The 18375-nt window shown below is 52.5% G+C and overlaps 8 protein-coding genes across 8 annotated transcripts; 5 read left to right on the top strand and 3 right to left on the bottom strand.

The window, feature by feature from the left end:
- Positions 1–581: 581 nt before the first annotated feature.
- On the top strand, positions 582–2602 carry N7443_009870 (ATP-binding cassette domain-containing protein; the record flags this gene model as incomplete). The annotated part of the gene is made up of 4 exons (XM_056889926.1): positions 582–601; positions 661–685; positions 777–1191; positions 1248–2602. 4 exons carry the CDS (start codon positions 582–584, stop codon positions 2600–2602), a joined length of 1815 nt encoding a protein of 604 aa, XP_056736417.1.
- A 1024-nt stretch (positions 2603–3626) lies between these two features.
- Positions 3627–4658, bottom strand: N7443_009871 (WD40 repeat domain-containing protein; the record flags this gene model as incomplete). Its single annotated transcript, XM_056889927.1, has 2 exons — positions 3627–4385; positions 4503–4658. 2 exons carry the CDS (start codon positions 4656–4658, stop codon positions 3627–3629), a joined length of 915 nt encoding a protein of 304 aa, XP_056736418.1.
- Positions 4659–5273: 615 nt separating this feature from the next.
- Positions 5274–7773, bottom strand: N7443_009872 (snoRNA-splicing protein PRP40; the record flags this gene model as incomplete). Its single annotated transcript, XM_056889928.1, has 4 exons — positions 5274–6251; positions 6305–7385; positions 7438–7577; positions 7633–7773. The coding sequence occupies 4 exons, from the start codon at positions 7771–7773 to the stop codon at positions 5274–5276; spliced, it is 2340 nt and encodes a 779-aa protein (XP_056736419.1).
- Positions 7774–7929: 156 nt separating this feature from the next.
- N7443_009873 (TRAPP trafficking subunit Trs65 domain-containing protein) lies at positions 7930–9851 on the top strand (the record flags this gene model as incomplete). Its single annotated transcript, XM_056889929.1, has 4 exons — positions 7930–8104; positions 8162–8434; positions 8488–9601; positions 9680–9851. 4 exons carry the CDS (start codon positions 7930–7932, stop codon positions 9849–9851), a joined length of 1734 nt encoding a protein of 577 aa, XP_056736420.1.
- A 413-nt stretch (positions 9852–10264) lies between these two features.
- N7443_009874 (Mpv17/PMP22 family protein) lies at positions 10265–11343 on the top strand (the record flags this gene model as incomplete). Its single annotated transcript, XM_056889930.1, has 6 exons — positions 10265–10330; positions 10397–10487; positions 10562–10587; positions 10662–11004; positions 11056–11222; positions 11272–11343. The coding sequence occupies 6 exons, from the start codon at positions 10265–10267 to the stop codon at positions 11341–11343; spliced, it is 765 nt and encodes a 254-aa protein (XP_056736421.1).
- An 859-nt stretch (positions 11344–12202) lies between these two features.
- pgkA (phosphoglycerate kinase pgkA) lies at positions 12203–13583 on the top strand (the record flags this gene model as incomplete). Its single annotated transcript, XM_056889931.1, has 3 exons — positions 12203–12268; positions 12331–12751; positions 12817–13583. 3 exons carry the CDS (start codon positions 12203–12205, stop codon positions 13581–13583), a joined length of 1254 nt encoding a protein of 417 aa, XP_056736422.1.
- Positions 13584–14201: 618 nt separating this feature from the next.
- Positions 14202–14642, bottom strand: N7443_009876 (proteasome regulatory particle lid subunit SEM1; the record flags this gene model as incomplete). Its single annotated transcript, XM_056889932.1, has 3 exons — positions 14202–14235; positions 14330–14450; positions 14531–14642. The coding sequence occupies 3 exons, from the start codon at positions 14640–14642 to the stop codon at positions 14202–14204; spliced, it is 267 nt and encodes an 88-aa protein (XP_056736423.1).
- A 690-nt stretch (positions 14643–15332) lies between these two features.
- N7443_009877 (TTC39/IML2 family protein) lies at positions 15333–17761 on the top strand (the record flags this gene model as incomplete). Its single annotated transcript, XM_056889933.1, has 5 exons — positions 15333–15420; positions 15589–15665; positions 15722–15788; positions 15833–16872; positions 16949–17761. 5 exons carry the CDS (start codon positions 15333–15335, stop codon positions 17759–17761), a joined length of 2085 nt encoding a protein of 694 aa, XP_056736424.1.
- Between the last annotated feature and the right edge of the window lie 614 nt (positions 17762–18375).

Here is an 18375-nt window from a genome sequence, read left to right on the forward strand (position 1 = left end):
GAACTAAATTATCAATTTGTAAAATAAATGGTGGGCGAGGAGGCGGAGGATGAACGAAGTGTGGGTGTAGACGAAACGAGTGAGGAAGAGCAAGAGTTGGGGAAGTCTGATTCGGTTTGGTTTGGTTTGCACGGCCGATCCGTTTCCTGCCTAAGATGTCAGGCACCCGCCAATGACCCTTTCTGGGACTAGTGTCTTCGCTTGCCGCCGGCCACCTGTCAGTCACGTGAGGATATCCAGATATGACGGGAGTGGCGGAACAACAGTCCCCCCGAGAAGCCAATGGCAGGCATTGAAATTCGTATTGAATAAGAATCGGCGGGCGGGCGGTCACTAGATGCCTCAGGCGCCACAGCCCACAATAAGAAAGAAGTTCAATTCTGCCCCCTCGTCACTCGCTGCTATTGTTCTCTCCTCCACTATTGTTCCGAGTTTGCGACACTTGGTGCTCTTCTGCGCCTCGATTTCCCTGGTTGCGGCGGCCTCTTATTGCTCCAACTTTGCAGGGTCTCATCCTCGAAAATCTTTTCTTGTTACCCGCTTTTGATACCTGATTCTGGTTCCTCGAACATCCCGCCACAATGTCTGACAGGCTCACTCGGTACGTTGCGGATGAAGGCCCTCCTGAATGGCGCATTGCTGACAGGCTCGTTTCTATAGTATCGCGATTATCAACTCTGACAAGGTTCGTCTCAAATACCCCGCTAATCGCGTTTTGCTCGTCCCACTCACCACTCGTTCAAACCCGACTGACTCGAAACCTTCTCGACGTATAGTGTAAGCCGAAGAAATGTCGTCAGGAGTGCAAGAAGTCTTGCCCTGTGGTCCGCACGGGTAAGATGTGTATCGAAGTGACCCCCGAGTCCAAGATCGCCTTCATCTCCGAGCAGCTGTGCATTGGTTGTGGTATCTGTCCGAAGAAGTGCCCGTTCGGCGCCATTCACATCATCAACTTGCCCACCAACTTGGAATCACAGGTCACCCACCGTTATTCCGCCAACAGCTTCAAGCTTCACCGTCTGCCCATGCCCCGTCCCGGTCAGGTTCTCGGTCTCGTGGGAACCAACGGTATCGGAAAGAGTACTGCGCTGAAGATTCTGAGTGGAAAGCTTAAGCCCAACCTGGGCCGCTACGACAACCCCCCTGACTGGGAGGAGATTCTGAAGTACTTCCGTGGATCCGAGCTGCAGAGTAAGCCATATTAACTGAATTCAGATGTGAAAGGACAAAATGCTAATAAGATGTAGACTACTTCACCAAGGTGTTGGAGGATAACCTGAAGGCAGTCGTCAAGCCTCAGTATGTTGATCAGATCCCTCGTGCTGTGAAGGGCCCGGTCCAGGGCGTCCAGGATCTTATCAAGGCCCGTGCCTCTCTTGGCAACATGGAGGAGATCATGGATGTTCTGGAGCTGCGCCAGGTCGCAGACCGTGACATTGGCCACCTTTCCGGTGGTGAGCTTCAGCGTTTCGCCATTGGTCTGGTCTGTGTGCAAAAGGCCGATGTGTACATGTTCGATGAGCCTTCTTCCTACCTTGATGTCAAGCAGCGTCTGGCTGCCGCCCGTACCATCCGCAGTCTTCTTCGTCCCGATGACTACGTTATTGTCGTCGAGCACGATCTGTCAGTTCTTGACTACCTTTCCGATTTCATTTGTGTTCTCTATGGTCGCCCGGCTGTCTACGGTGTTGTCACTCTGCCTTCATCTGTCCGTGAGGGTATCAACATCTTCCTTGACGGTCACATCCCTACTGAGAACTTGCGTTTCCGTGACGAGTCCCTCTCGTTCCGTCTGTCCGAGGCGGGTGATGATTTCATTGCTGATAAGGCCCGCGCTTTCAGCTACCCTGCCATGGAGAAGACCCTTGGCGATTTCCACCTGAAGGTCGAGACTGGACGTTTCACTGACTCTGAGATTCTCGTCATGATGGGTGAGAACGGAACCGGAAAGACCACCTTCTGTAAGATGCTGGCTGGTGCTGAGAAACCCGACCACGGCTCCACCATTCCCAAGATGAACATCTCCATGAAGCCCCAGAAGATCACCCCCAAGTTCCAGGGTACCGTCCGTCAGCTCTTCTTCAAGCGTATCAAGGCCGCCTTCCTCTCTCCCCAGTTCCAGACCGACGTCTACAAGCCCCTCAAGATTGACGACTTCATCGACCAGGAGGTCCAGAACCTGTCCGGTGGTGAGTTGCAGCGTGTTGCCATTGTCCTCGCTCTGGGTGTCCCCGCCGATATCTACCTGATTGACGAGCCTTCCGCCTACCTCGACTCCGAACAGCGTATTATCGCTGCCCGTGTCATCAAGCGTTTCATCATGCACACCAAGAAGACCGCTTTCATCGTCGAGCACGATTTCATCATGGCCACCTACCTTGCTGACCGGGTTATCGTCTTCGACGGTAAGCCGTCCGTGGACGCTTGTGCCAACACCCCCGAGTCTCTGGTTACTGGCTGCAATCGCTTCCTGAAGAGCTTGGATGTCACTTTCCGCCGTGATCCCAACAGCTATCGTCCTCGTATCAACAAGCACCAGAGTCAGATGGACCAAGAGCAGAAGTTGGCAGGCAACTTCTACTTCTTGGAGGAAGAGAACTGAAGAGGGCATTGTTCATGAGAAATACCGCCGCCGTCACAACCGTGATGGCCGCGATTCTGAGCGGCGGCGCAATCGGCGCCGCGGCAAAAGACGGGTCGGGTGGTTAAAGGCGTTCCCAGGCATTTGCAGAGCCGTGGCGGCCCAGGGCGGAGGACCTCGCTGTTGCATCGGGGCTTTCCCTGGTGATGGAGAAAGTTTTTCCGAGGATGACGGGGATGACGAGGACGATGATGTTCCTGGTAATGAAGATTTTGGCTAAGTAGTGATTGGTTTCGACTACTATCCTTCAGCCCGAACACACTTCTCCAGCCTCTTGTCATCGTCCATTCCATCGTTAACCCTCGCCATTCGTCCTGCAATCTGCCTTTTCCAGAGCTCTAGTCTTTTCTGTAAATTGCCCGGATCTTTGGCAACTGGGCGGGAACACCTGATCCGTCACCGATCTAATTTCAGATCTAATGGGTTGGGTTTTTATTTGCTTGGCATGGTTTTCACAGGAGTTTATCGTTATGCGAGGGTCGGTTTCCAAAAAAGCTCTTCCATGACTTCATGATTGATAGAGATGGTTTTATGGCTGGGGAAGTGGCCAGGCTGTGGTCACTACTGAATACTTGAAGTTTGTTTGCATCGGGTAGGACATCATGTATATGGTTCTAGGCCTGCTATCTGCATATTTATATCACCATTTTCTTCATCTTGTCCACGTAGTATCTATCGAAACACTCGCACCCGTGAGTCTGCACATCCAGTTGCAACAACACATCGGATCCCTTTCACGCCATCCATCGGCTCACCTTCCATCATATTCGGCGCCCATCGAATACAAGTCACAAAAGCACCATGCCCTTCTAGCGTCTTTACCAACCTCCCCTCCTGCTCCAGATCCCAACATCGCATAGTCCCATCGTCACCAACACTAATCAAATACCTCCCAGCCGGATGAAACACCAAACCCCTCACCCAATTCTCATGTCCATCCAACCTCTTAAAACAGACCCCCCTCGAATCCCACAACCGAACAGTCTTATCCCGCGACCCCGTAGCCACAAACTCCCCCCAAACTCCCCGAATCCGGCCGCTTGACCCCGGCCATCTTCGCCAAAGCCCCATAACTCGCCACCGGGGCAAAAACACAACACTCAACATAATGCTCATGCCCATCCAACATAGCCTTCACACTACCGGACCCCAGATCCCAAATCGTGGCACCTCTATCCCGTCCCCCGGAAACAATCCACCTCCCATCCCCAGAAGGACAAACCGCATAAATCCAATCCCTAGCATACAAAACCCGAACACAGAACCCCGATCCAACATCCCAAATCCTCACACTCCCATCCCGACTCGCAGATACTAGTAAATTCCCACCCTTCTTTAAAAACCGCACACTAGTCACCGAATGCTCATGCCCCGATAACGTTCGAACATTCGCGTACCCGTTCGCCGGGTCCCAGATCTTGATTGTCAGGTCGCTGGAACAGGAGGCAAGTACTGTGTCGGGGAAGCCGCCAAAATCGACGCCGTTGGAGCTACGGATGTGGCCCCGGAGGGTCTTTTCGAGGTCGCCGGATTCTTGGTCCCAGATTTTGATGCTACTGTCGTCCGAGGAGGAGGCAAGGGTACTGTGGATTGGGTGGAGTGCTATATCGGTTATGGCGCTGCGGTGGGATTGGAGGGTGTGCATTGCTGGGCCTGGGAGCCATGTTTTAGGGTCTTTGGAGTCCGGGTTTGCGTGGGTGAGTCGGGTTTGGAGGGCTGATAGTTGGGATTCGAGGTCCATTATCTGAGGTTTCCAAGTTTGTAAGTGCTCCGTTCTTGATTTGAAGGTTGCTTGTTTGGAAAGTTCGAATTATTTTCAGAAATGTACTCCGACTGAGACAGCTGTATGGACTTATCTTACTTTCTTCTGGAGTCGTGCATTACTGGTCCATTTCCTTTCCAGTAGTCCTTCGTACTTCTTGACTGAAGCTTCGGTGAAGGATTGGGGGACTTCGAGTTCTTCTCGAAGCATCTTCATGCTTTGTGAAGCGTTGATTGACGACAGATATCCAATCATTGCTTTGTGCCTGTGTCTGTCTCAGTGATGTCTCCCGATGTTACGGCAGATCCGTGTACCTACAGCTCTTCGGCTTGTCGCTTCGTCAGTAGAGGGGCCATCATCACGAACATCAAGTGATGTAAAATGGATTAGAGCCTTCACCTTACAACGACACCAGGGCTTGAAGGGCGTTCGATCCGGCTGCCCCTGTCTGTGAGGAACCTCCCGAGGGGTTATGCATGGATCGAAGCAAAGCTGCACGGACAAGGGGTCGCGTGTTGCCCAGGCGAGAGTCAATAGTCCAATGCGATAAGACTTATTTCCTTTCACCTAGGTAACCCTCGAATAGGAAGCTTTTAATGTTTTTTTCAACCAAGATTGGTTTGCTAGCCGCGGGGTTCAATGTTGATGGTCGAGATGGTGGCAGCAATAGAACGCAAGTATATACATCTGGACCCACCCGGCACCACAACGCATGCGATTTGGGATTAGAAACATCTTAAAGGTTTGCAATGCAAAAAGATTTGACGATACGATGAAGATAAGGAAAAAGATACAGCTTCATGTCTAACCCTGGCGTGACTAGCAAGTATTCAAGTCAAGCTAGTGACACCGAAATCCACATAGATGCACCTAGTCCTCCTCGATCTCCCCCTCCTCACTGCCAGAGTGGATGGCTTTCTCATCCTTCTTAGCATTTTCCTCCGGAATCGCAGAAGTCTCCTTCGCACGGTCTCTGCGCGGGCCCTTGCTACGCTCCCTCTCCCGACTATCCCTGCGATACCGCTTCACAGACCGACTCGCGACACTCTCCGAGTCGCTTTCACGTCGACGTCGGCGGTCACTGCCCGTACTACGAGCATCACCACCGTAGTCAAGCTCGTCGCGACTACCGCGCGGATCTCCGCGGGCGCGGTACAGACGCTCGCGCTCATCCTCGCGCCGATCGCCATCGCGGGGACGTCTGTCATAGTCCCGGCTGTCGCGTTCACGGTGGCGCTCGCGGTCTCGATCACGGTCGTCGCGACGATCGCGCGTAGGTGAGAAGCCGCTTGTTTTGCGGTAGGAACGTTCGCGGTCTGCCATAGCCTTGCGCCTGTCTGCTTCATAGGCGTCAGGTTCTGGGGAGCGGCTGACACGGTTGCCGCCTCGTCGTTCACCACGGCTACTGCGGTAGTCGCGGTCACCGCGGTCGTAGTCACGGCGGCTTCGATCTCGATCACGGAGCTCACGGTCCTTGTCAGTGTCTTCTTCTTTCTCCTTTAGACGACGAATGACCTTTTCGAATGCTGATTCGCGAAGCTCGTCGGATTCGACGGCCTTGTATTCTTCGTACTTCTCAACTCGGGGCTGGACCTGCTCCCATGTATCTGTGATGCGCACGGGCGGCTCCAGGCGCTTGATACGAGAGCGCAGAGCATCGACAGCACGGCGCTGGTGGCGGTCAGCAACATGTTTCTCTTCTTCGTCTCTGCGAATTGCTTTATCCTGGATGCGTTGAAAAATGAGCTCGAGGACGTCGGGATCAATCTTGGAAGTGCGTCGGTCAGCAACCATGATAGAGTTGAACTCTTCATGGGTAGTTTTAGTGGTAATCTCGAAGCGTTTGTCCTGAGAAGAAAAGTTAGCGGGGGATAATTGCACCTGACGGTATAGTTACTCACATCGAGAACGTCCAGCACATCATTACGAGGACCACGGAGCGAGCGCTCCTCTTCCTCCACCACGTCCCAGAACAGATCCAGAGGGGTCGATCCGGCCTGACCCAGAATTGCATGGTACCTGGGATCATCTTGAATCACCGGGCGGATGTTTATCCACTTACTGCCAGCCTTAATCTTTCCTTGGGACTTCAGCTCCTTGAGAAGCTCTAGATACTGCTCACGGTGGCGGCGCTCCTTTCTGGCCCGAGCGGCCTTTTGCTGCTGCCGAGCATCGTTGAAAGTACGCTCCAAGGACTTGATGTGATTCTCGAACGCGGTCAAAACATCGGATTTGCTCAGGGTCTTGAACTTATCGTCACCCTGGAACTTGTCACTAGACTCGATAGTCGCTTGTGCCTCCGCCCAGCGCGTGTATGGCTCCAGGTCTAGTGAGTTGAGAATACCAACCAGCTCATCCATAGCCGCCTTGCGTGTTGCAGATTCCTGCTCCACGTGAGTCTTTTTGAGTTCGGTGACGTACTCTTCGAAAAGCTGGCGTCTCTCGCTCTCGTCGTCGGTGGCCCGGAAGGTAGTCTCACCCTCGATGATGGGCCGGATTGTCTTCCAGCGACTGTAATGCTTGATTTCAGGATGCCGCTTCAGCATGGTATTGAAATCTGCACGGAGCTTAGCGAATCTTTCCTTCGCCCGATCCTTTTCCTGCATGCGAACCTCGACCGCATATTTCTCAAAGGCAGACTTGCGGTCTCGCGGGTCTTTAAGGGAGCGGTACTGCGGGTCCTTAATCGTCTCTCGCATCGTTTGCTCCCAAGTCCAATCAGGCTGGACATTGTGGCGCTTCAGCATCTTCATGAAAGCATTCTCAGCCTCCTCGGTCGAGCCATAAGCAGGATCGGGCCCAGTGTCCACGGCTGGCGCAGGCATCATGCCATTTTCATAGGACCCATACCCACGCCGTTCACGTTCGCCGTATCCCCTGTCTCCTCGGTCACTGCGGTCTCGGTCATAGTCATCACGTTCACGTTCACGGTGCGGAGGTTGCGAGGACAAGACAACGGCGCCTGCCACGAAAGAGGGGGCACTTCAATGGTATTAGTACGAGCACGAAAATGAATTTCCGCAATTGCACTTACGCAGCTGGGGGGGCCTGTGCTAGCGCCTTCTTGTAAACTTCGGGCATCTCCCATGTGCTCTGCTTGCTCTCCGTGTTGTACCAGTACTTGCGTCCTCCATCCGCTGTATATTCCTTCCATGGCTGATCTGCCAGAGCACGCTGTATATGCCAATGTCAGCTCCTATTCAAAACATGCTGCCGACTGTGAACTCACCTCAACGCCTGTCATCAACTCCTCAGGTTTCGTCCACTGTGTGGCCTTGGTCTGCGTGTTGTAGTAGTACACCCTGCCCTCGGCATTACGTGCCTCCTGCCATAAGGCTGGAGCACCCGACGGAGCGTTCATTGCGTTCATGGTTGACCGTGTGAAGACAAATGAAGGCAAAAGTGAAAAAGAGCAAGCGCGCGGATTGAGCTTGGGGTGTTTGCACTATTTGCACCACCACCTTATCACCCGTATCGCTCTCCTTAAGACGCTTGTTTGTTCACAAATGCGACGACAGCTGTCGCAATGCCTGGCCTGGAGATCCCCGGTGAATTCCTGCGACATGCGGTACTGGATACAGTTGTGCCTCATGCGCCCGGGCTTGACATTGAGGGTTCCCTATCTTCGGCCCTGGAAGATGGCGCCGACGATCTCCCCTCAGTTCTATCTGCGATTCCCCAACGATCCCTGCTTTTCTTCGGTAGGTAGCCAATTGAGCTCTTGTTGATCGAGCCATTGTTAATATATGGCTGTATAGACGAATTCCTTCCCGTTCGCATCGTCCTAAGGCTGTCCGACTGCACAGAATCCACCCTGAAACATTACCTCCCTCGTCTTGAAGTCAAGCTTGATGTTTTCGCGGTTGACCCAACGGAGTCTGTCGCAGAGAATCCAACGCCTACCCGTGAGATTATCTTCTCGGGCTTAGTGGATACTGAAGAGGAGCCGCTCGTGGTGTTCAATGAGTTCGAGGGCGATGAGGGGACTGGAAATCATGTATACCTCATATGGAATATTGAGACCTTCATCAGTGAGTTATACCTTCAGCCCTGCACAATTGGAAGTCTACTGACGAAACAAAAGGGCGACCTCGCAACCGCATTCAGCATCCGTCGCTATTGTTCATTGCCTCAGCCAGCTTGAACCCCTCGGAAGCTTGTCGACCAGAGGACCCAGAAGACGACTATCTACCTCCGCTCGTCCCTGCCTCGACAAATATGTTACAACCCTTATCCGGCGACAAAACTCTTTCCCATAAAGAGCCCTTTCTGCCCGCATCAAGACTCTTGCGCGTGGTACCGACGACCTCCTATGAGGATCCCATATATAATATCCAGCAGAGCCAGGGCCATCCACTCCGTGTCGTACCTGCCGCTAGCGCAAGGATCCGATACGCGCGACTCAGCTCATACAATGGCATGCCCCAGACTGTGGCTAGTCTCGACTTTGAAGTGACCCCATTCTTAAATTGCGAGGTCTCATTTGAAAAAGCAGATATACAATTGTCCGAAGGAACCATTGAACCTCTTTCCAATATCCCAGGGCTCACCCTTCCTCTAACCTGTCGGCCTCGAGACGATGTGACATTAGTGTACAAACTCACCCCCGAGTATGGACCGGAAACCAATCCATCCTCGACTGCCATCATCAGCACGCTGGATATCTCTCTCGGAGCAATCATTCTTCTTTCTGATGACTGCAAGCCTCGCATTGCAATGGAATGGAGGACCAATGTTGATTTCTCCATGGCCTTGAATCCTACTTTTGGCGGCCCTAGCCAAGCACTGCAGAGAAACAATCGGCCGACGAGCCTATCCGTGAGCACAAATCAACCGGGAGTCACTCCGAACAACCGTAGCTCATTACGGGAGCGAGCCTACTCTGTCACAGATGTAGGCGTGACGATTTCATTCTCTGGACCGAGCCGCGTGCATGTTGGTACACCATTTGCCTGGGGAGTGTTTATCGTGAACCGTTCAAACATCCCTCGGAAGTTCGCCTTGATTGCTATTCCGCGACGGAAACGTACCGATCCTCGGGGCCACGTTGCGCGACCGTCATCCTCGTCCATCTCCAGTCGAAAGGAGAACGAAGTGGCCGAGGCTGTGACAGACGACAACATCGTGCATGCGATGCAGAAGAATGTGACAGGGCAAGAGGCCGAGCTGATCAGTTTGAGTACTGATATCCGCGTCGGGTAAGATGATCAATCTCCACTCTCCACGCATTGATAAGAGCGAACCTTGGAAGCTAACATATGTCAATAACGACGTAGTCCTCTTCTGCCTGGAACCTGTCACTCGACCGAGATCAAACTCCTTCCTTTGGCCACCGGCCCCCTTCATTTGGAGGCAGTGCGCCTTGTGGACGTGAACACGAATGAAACGACCGATATTCGAGACTTGCCGGACATTCTCGCCGACGATCAGCCTCGAGCATCTACATAAAGCACTGAACTACCAAACCACTGTACATTGAGAATTAAATGATGAACATACATTAAAAAAAAAACAAAACCAAGAATGTAAGAAGTATATAGGGCTTAAGCGCAAGGTTGCAGTTGGCCAGGTGACTTTAATGGAACGTTTAGTCATAGCGGAGACTTGCGCATCCCTCCACCTTTGATCTGGGGTAGATTATCCCAACTTGCTCCTCGAAAGACTCCCTAAAGTGCGTTTCATCTCCGTTATCATATCCAGCAAAAAGCTAGAAAAAGCTGGCCGACCGTGCATACCCAACCAGTCCGAGTGGTTCGTCCTAGATTTGCGTCATACTGGCGCGCGACAGCCCAGAACTTTGACCGGAAATCTTGCCTTCGCTCATCGTTCCATAAAGCGGTTCACGCCCACCCCTGCCCATCATGATTGCCGCCACGAAGCGAAAAGTCCTTGATGGTTTAAACAGGAGATACATTTATGGTCGCGTGGTGAGTCTTTCCTTCTTCAAGTCTGCATTGATTCCAGGCTGATCCGGTCGCCTCCCATGGCTATAGCCCCTCCTGCACACGATCATCTTCCTCATCGAGATGGCTGTAGCCACTCGAATCGCGGCCAAATTCAATACCTACTATGCTGAGAAGCCAGGTATGTCATTCTTTTACTGCCCCGCCGCATCCCGGCTTCGGTGCGACCGCGCACTAACGTGTCTGCCTTGATAGTGCTCACGACCATGGTCACCAACGCCGTAAGCATAACTCAATCTCGATGAACGCAAGGACCGAATATTGGAATAGTATATTGACGGATGCATGATCATAGGTTCTTGGTGGCGTGGCCGACACAGTTGCCCAGCTTATCACCGCATTCCGATTCCGCTCGCAACAACGCACACAAGAAATAAACGACTTCATATCGATAGAAATTGAAGATCTGGATAAGCAAAGACCTCCTGCTGTTGGTGAATTGGGATATACGCGGAGCTCGCCACCGCCGTTCGATTTTGAGCGCGTGACGAGGTTCATGGCATATGGCTTCTTCATGGCTCCGGTGCAGTTCCAGTGGTTCGGTTTCTTGTCCAGAGCGTTTCCTCTCACCAAGAAGAACCCGAGTATTCCTGTATTCAAGCGTGTGGCCTTTGACCAGCTCATTTTCGCGCCTTTTGGTATGTGGCGGCGTCATCGTCTTCGACGGTTTTTACTGACATGAAGGATAGGTCTAGCTTGTTTCTTCACCTACATGACGATTGCTGAGGGCGGAGGCAAGAGAGCATTAACATCGAAGTTCCGAGATGTGTACCTGCCGACTTTGAAGGCCAACTTTGTACTGTGGCCGGCGGTGCAGATTCTCAATTTCCGGGTGATTCCCATCCAGTTCCAGATTGTAAGTCTCATTCCTACCATCAATGGTCCCTGACTAATAAACGAACTAGCCATTTGTTTCATCCATTGGTATTGCGTGGACCGCGTACCTCTCGCTCACCAACTCCTCCGAGGAGTCCTGAGTACGATCTCCTCAACGATTTTCACGATCACGATCCTTATACACTGCTTCTTCCATCCCATGGTTTCTTTAGTTCAGGCGTTCCGGTTGTTTTGAGCTTTCTGGCTTCGTGTACAGGTATAAATTCTCGCACGGGAGGACCGGTTGCATTGAAAAGGGTTTGTTTTGCGCATTGGGCTGATCATTGATCCTTGATCATTCGGGTGCACGTTCTTGTCTATTGCAATCATTTGGAATACTTTCTTCTTTAGGTAACTAGCTTGAGGGCTATTGCTGTTTTTATTATTATTCAAACACTCGGGTCTTTCACAAGCAAGGCGTGATCATACTCCGTAGCGGCTATGGACACTTCCAGCCGGACCAATCGAGAGTCACTGGTGCAGCGGTCTCCCCAGAATTCCCCGACTCCGAGGCTATCCAACACCCCAGGTTGTCCGGGCTGTTCCGCATCAACGGGGAAGCTCTGACATCAGTCCCGCATCAGCCCGATCTATAGCCCCGGAGGATGTCGGGACACATAGGAGGTGGGTATTTTCAGTCTATAGACTACTTGTAAATGTATGTGAAGCTGTATAAACAAGCTAGGTACCGACCACGGGTGCAATACATCATCGGTAAGTACCGTTGCTACGTGCAGACTCAAAGCGGCCAACCTCCCTCACCGGCTGCCCCACCAAAACTACCCCTCCAATCTTTGGCGCGACTCAGCACTCACCGTGACCTGATTAAGTTCCTATTCCTAATATCCTCTTCCTGTTGGCTTCAATCTCTCACCTCCTATCCCGCTCGTTGTCGAGGTATTACCTATACATTCTCCCAACCTCCAAAACCTTCACTGACATCACAGACTACTACACAAAATGTCTCTCTCCAACAAGCTCCCCATTACCGACTGTGACCTCAAGGACAAGCGTGTCTTGATCCGTGTATGTTCCTAATCTCTCACCACCTCTTCCCACGATCCAATGGCTCATAACAATCCCTACAGGTCGACTTCAACGTCCCTCTCGACGAGAACAAGGCTGTCACCAACAACCAGCGCATCGTCGGTGCTCTGCCCACCATCAAGTATGCCATCGACAACGGCGCCAAGGCCGTCATCCTGATGTCCCACCTCGGCCGTCCCGACGGCAAGGTCAACCAGAAGTACAGCCTTGAGCCCGTCGTCCCTGTCCTGTCCAAGCTGCTCGGCAAGCCCGTCACCTTCACTGAGGACTGCGTCGGCTCCAAGGTCGAGGAGACCGTTAACAGCGCCTCCGGTGGCCAGGTTATCCTGCTTGAGAACCTGCGCTTCCACGCCGAGGAGGAGGGAAGCTCCAAGGACGCCGATGGCAAGAAGGTCAAGGCCGATGCCGCCAAGGTTGCAGAGTTCCGCAAGGGCCTCACTGCTCTCGGTGACATCTACGTCAGTACGTACCACCCCCAATTCACTTCATTCTTTACACAAAAAATAACTAACTAACCACTCCTTCAGACGACGCCTTTGGCACCGCCCACCGCGCCCACAGCTCCATGGTCGGCGTTGACCTCCCCCAGAAGGCCGCCGGCTTCCTCGTGAAGAAGGAACTCGAGTACTTCGCTAAAGCTCTCGAGAACCCCGCTCGTCCCTTCCTCGCCATCCTCGGCGGCGCCAAGGTCTCCGACAAGATCCAGCTGATTGACAACCTCCTCCCTAAGGTCAACAGCCTGATTATCACCGGCGCCATGGCTTTCACCTTTAAGAAGACTCTTGAGAACGTCAAGATCGGTAACTCCCTCTTCGACGAGGCCGGCAGCAAGATCGTCGGCGACATCGTCGAGAAGGCCAAGAAGTACAACGTCGAGATCGTCCTTCCTGTCGATTACGTCACTGCCGATAAGTTCTCCGCTGACGCTACCGTTGGCACTGCCACCGATGCCACGGGTATCGCTGATGGCCTGATGGGTCTGGATGTTGGTCCGGAGTCCGTTAAGCTTTACCAGAAGACCATTGCCGAGGCGAAGACTATTCTCTGGAACGGTCCCCCCGGTGTCTTTGAGTTGAAGCCTTTCGCTAACGCGACCGAGAAGACTCTCGATGCTGCCGTTAAAGCTGCGCAGAGTGGTTCCATTGTTATCATTGGTGGTGGTGATACCGCTACTGTTGCTGCTAAGTACGGTGTTGAGGATAAGCTCTCTCACGTCTCTACTGGTGGTGGTGCTTCTCTTGAGCTCCTTGAGGGCAAGGACCTGCCCGGTGTTGCTGCTTTGTCCAGTAAGTAAATGGCATAAAGAGAGTCCGGGCGAATTCCTTGCGGGATTTGAGACTGGATTTTCTGGACCTGTTGGGTCATTTTCACGACACTGTAATGTACACAGCCTACATCGTTTTATAAATCAAAATTTTCTTTCAAATTTCATCTCTATTGTTGGGCTGGGGCTAAGTTGTGCGTGTCGTAGATACGGGACCGAAGCTGTGATGATCCGTCGAGGACCTTGGAGGGAAGTAAGGCCTAAATAGGTACCTTGGGGTGGCTACTTGAGTACCTAGGTAGGTAATTGTACATAGCGATCGTGACCATACAAGTCTACGAAACCCAGCATTGAAAAGGTGAACATGTCTGCACTTGATAGTGGAGGCGCAGGCCCCATCGTCATTAATTCATCCTTGCTTGCTTGGTCCATGCAACCCCGGGAATCTAGTCTAAAACACATCCCAGAACTTCCAGGCTCTGCCTTAGCAGGTAACAGACCAGTCAACAGATTAGAATAGCAGGTCATCCGGGCGCAGTCCCCATCGAATGCAGCCCAGCTCCCATTCTCATTCTCTCAATCTAAACAAGGGGGGTATAGTGTGTATTGCGAGGTGCGTTCGTTGTTTTGTTTAGTTTCCCATCTAGCCTAGTGCGCAGCCTCGACCTTCTTGAGTTCCTCCCTGTAGTTCATCTCGTTAGCCTTTGATTCAAGTGTGGGGATGTTGGCGTGGTAGGGATGCTAAACCACCGTAACATGGAAAAAAAAAAACGTACTTCAACTGCTTGGAGAAGTCCTCTGCGGCATCATCGTCATCCCAGCTCTCTTCCCACAAGTGCTCGTTTCCGCCGTTGGCTGCTGAGCCGGCGGCTTGCTCCGCTTCTTCCTGGGGCCAGTCTGTCGTCATTGTCAGCGTTGATTCCGATTTGGGGTTGGAGTGTGGTTGCGTGGGGTTGCATGGGGTTGTGAGAACGTACCCTCGACGGGGAAATCTTCGAATTCGTCGTCTTCTTCCAGAACCTGGGGCTTCTGTTGCTGCTGGGGCTGGTCGGAGGGCTCAGCCTTGGTTTGGGTAGTGGAATTGGACATTGCGGTGGCGGTTGTGAGGGTCCTTTGGTTGGACTTTGGGTTCTTGATGAGGTGAGATTGATCGTGAGGCCCGATCGGAGAGGAAAGAAGTCGTGAGGATGGAGTTGATGATGGGATGTAGATGGGGTTCTGGAGGGTTCGAGCTTGAGGAGGTCGGTGACTTAGTCAGGATGCGATAGGCGATAAGAGTCCTGAGGTGTTCAACGCGGTTTATACTACTTTGCGAGCTAGTAGCTATAGCACAGATGTAGGATAGAGAGACAGTTAGGTAATGTGATGCTTCATATTATGACTGTATCTGTCTGTGGACATAGCGTGTATGGCTACAGCTCCCTCAGCCTCAAGGATAGCTCGCCATCCGGTGCAAGTTATGCACCGATAAATCGCCCCTCGGAGCCGCCGGCACGCGGCCTCTCAAAGCCTGGGAATTCAGACGTCTGATTCGATGCACCAGATTTGGGGCTTCGGAGATTACCCCACGACGCTGATTTATTTATTATCTCCTCTTCCCTATCCCCAATCGTTCTCGGATGTCCGTGCTGCATCTTATGGAACCGTTGACATTCTTCCCGATCCGTCTACCTTAGGGCCATGAAAAAACTGCTTTGACCGAACTTTTCCTTCTACTTTCTCACCTAGGTCATCTCCACCTGTCTCGGCGATCCTGGCGATCTCGGATCTCTTTTCACCATGCTGCGCGTAGGCTCCTGGTTGTACGGCAAGAAGCCGGCCAATGCCTCCACACAGTCGCTGGACTCGCTGTCCGAAGTGAAAGACTGTAAGTATCGTCGATCCCAGACCTGACTGTCATGGCGCTGGTAGGAGTTGGGGACAGGAGCGGTGAACTGCATGCTGACGATCTCGAGCGGGGAACCATAGTGGATGATGCGATGAAAGGTACCGTGTCGCTTTCCTTCACCTATGAATAATCCTAATAAGCGAATAGCGGCCACTTTGATCCTGAATGACGATGTCGACGGCGCCGAAAATGGGCTTGCGAAGGGCACATCGACTTTCCACAATGTACGTGCTCTATGACGTAGCGGGAAGAGTCTAGGAAGTATGCTGACACGCTGCAGTTGGGAAAAGGTGTGGTAGCATTCGTGCGCGCGACCTTGGGATTTGAGCAGGAGATTATGCGACAAGGTTCGTTCGCTTTTCCCACGGGCGGTAACCGTGCTGACATCCAGGAGCGTCCGAGCGGCTTTATGAGGCTGAGACGTCCGCCGCCAGTGAACAACACCGGGCGCAACATAATTCCCATGCCCCCAATGCTTTCCGATCGGAGATCTATGCCCCGGGAACGGAATATGCACTATGCCAGGCTATTGCGCAATTGATGAGCGCCGTGGTCGGCGTTCTCAACGAGAGCTTGACCGAGAGTATCAAGGCTTTCTACCGCTTGCGCAAGGCGTACATCGCATTGGATGCCATTATGAAGATGGAAGAAAAGTTCATGGAGTTGAGAGACCCCAATCGCGACCTTCTTAATAGCTCAAGTGATCTTTCAAAGGCCGGTCCAGTCCGATCGGACACAATCAGCAAGTCATCGGAGAAAGGTCAACTCATTTCAACAGAAGAGAAAGACCTCGCCAAGTCCCTTTCGGGAATGGGTATCAATGAGCCCGCTTCTGATGTTTCGGGCACTTCTACCCCCAACGGGTCCAATATTATCACTCACGATCCTGATTCGGACATCTTCCAAAATGAGATCGACATCTTCGTGCACTCCGGCGCCAACTTCTGTTTCGGCATCCTCCTCCTTCTCATCTCTATGGTGCCCCCCGCATTTAGCAAACTCCTCTCTATTATCGGCTTCCGTGGCGACAAGCAACGGGGCCTGCGCATGCTCTGGCAAGCCAGTAAGTTCCACAACCTGATCGGTGCCATGGCTGCATTGGCGCTATTGGGCTACTACAACGGGTTTGTCCGTTATTGTGACATCATGCCCGATCCGACTCCTGGTGAGGATGACGTCGAGGGATACCCGCAGGAGAGACTGGATGCGCTGTTGGCCGAGATGCGGTCCCGATTCCCTAATTCTCGACTCTGGCTGGCAGAAGAATCGCGGATGATGGGTGCCAATAAGGATTTGGAGGGTGCTTTGGAGCTCCTGTCTTCTGATAATAAGAGTCCGCTCAAGCAGGTTGAGGCGCTCTGCACGTTTGAGAAGAGTTTGAACGCCTTGTTCCTGCACAGATACGACGTGTGCTGTGATGCATTCATCGAGGTCAGTTCTTTCCATTGCCTTTCACTTTACCTTTACATTTTCATCTGTCTTTTGTGTCCGGAACTAAATTTCGCAGTGTGTGGATCTCAATTCCTGGTCTCGGTCTCTGTACTACTACATCGCCGGAGCTTGCCACGTCGCACTTTACCGCCAATGTATCGTCTCAGATCCCAAGCAAGCCGAGAAGCATGCCGCGGCGGCGGCCGAGTACATCCGCAAAGCCCCATCCCATGCAGGCAGGAAGAAGTTCATGGCGCGCCAACTGCCCTTCGACGTTTTCGTGACCCGCAAAATCGCCAAGTGGGAAGCACGTGCCAAGGACTGGAATGTTCCCCTGGTGAATGCGATTGGCGTGGATCCCATCGAGGAGATGATCTTCTTCTGGAATGGTCATAGCCGCATGACAGAAGCCCAGCTTGAGGAATCCCTTGCTCGACTGGCATGGTGCGACAGCGATGCTAACGAGACATGGTCTCGCGAGGGAGCTGAGGAGAAGGCTATTCTTGACCTCATTAGAGCTGCTGTGCACCGATCCCTGCATAACTATGAGAAGGCGAAGCAGATTCTTAAGACTAAAGTTTTGAATCATGAAAAGGCGCTCTTCAAGGGCCATCTTAGGGACGATTGGGTTCTCCCGGCTGCGCACTTTGAAATGGCTGCCAATCTCTGGATGGAGCGCCCGACCTACCAGGCTCTACATGGGTTGTCTGGTAAAGCAACTACAGAATCGGGTGAGAAGAAGCCTTTGAACGAGAAGGAGCAGGTTCGCAAGTGTAAGGAATATCTGGAACACGCTGCTCGGTGGGAAAGCTACGAACTGGATGCTCGTATCGGATTGAAGGTCACAGCTGCGATGGAGGCATTGAACAGGTGGGAGAGCACACACTGATAGATTGGCGGTAGAGTGGGGATCTTCACCTTTCCATACGGGCGTTTTGTCTATAGCCATCGCATTGTATCATAAAAGCCAGTCAACACAAGTAGAGGATAGAATGTTGAACGCGGAATCTGGAATCCGATATCATGTGACATCTTCCACCCTGATCGCCGTTACTTCCAACACGTCAAGATGATTGACAATCCACCGCGATGCGTTGTCTCCTATCGAGTACTCAGTAAATCAATGCTCCGTAGCTACCTGATTCCACATCCCTGGTTGGCTGTCCCGACTCCGTTCGGGAAAACTCCACATGCCCCTCTTAGTTAGCTTAATTAGTTGGTCCCGATTTCGGCTTTGAGACATACTCGCCGAGATGAGGGTCTTCGGATTATGAAAATTGCTCGGCATATCGGAGGCCGAGTAACAGATGCCATATCTCCGGACCTATTCTTTGTAGCTGTCTGTAGCTGTCTTGTGCGAGTATGGAGGGGTCAAGCGATCGGCTTTGCTTGTAAGAGCCGATACCCTCGTTCGAGGCCCACAAGGCGCCTCCCGGATAAGACGGCTCGGCGTCGGAGGTCCGAAAAAGCAATTGGATAAAACGCAGTGGACGGCCCCCGGGT

This window comes from Penicillium atrosanguineum (assembly GCF_028827265.1).
Source record: "Penicillium atrosanguineum strain IBT 20685 chromosome Unknown utg000008l_segment0_segment0, whole genome shotgun sequence".
NCBI classification, from domain to species: domain Eukaryota; kingdom Fungi; phylum Ascomycota; class Eurotiomycetes; order Eurotiales; family Aspergillaceae; genus Penicillium; species Penicillium atrosanguineum.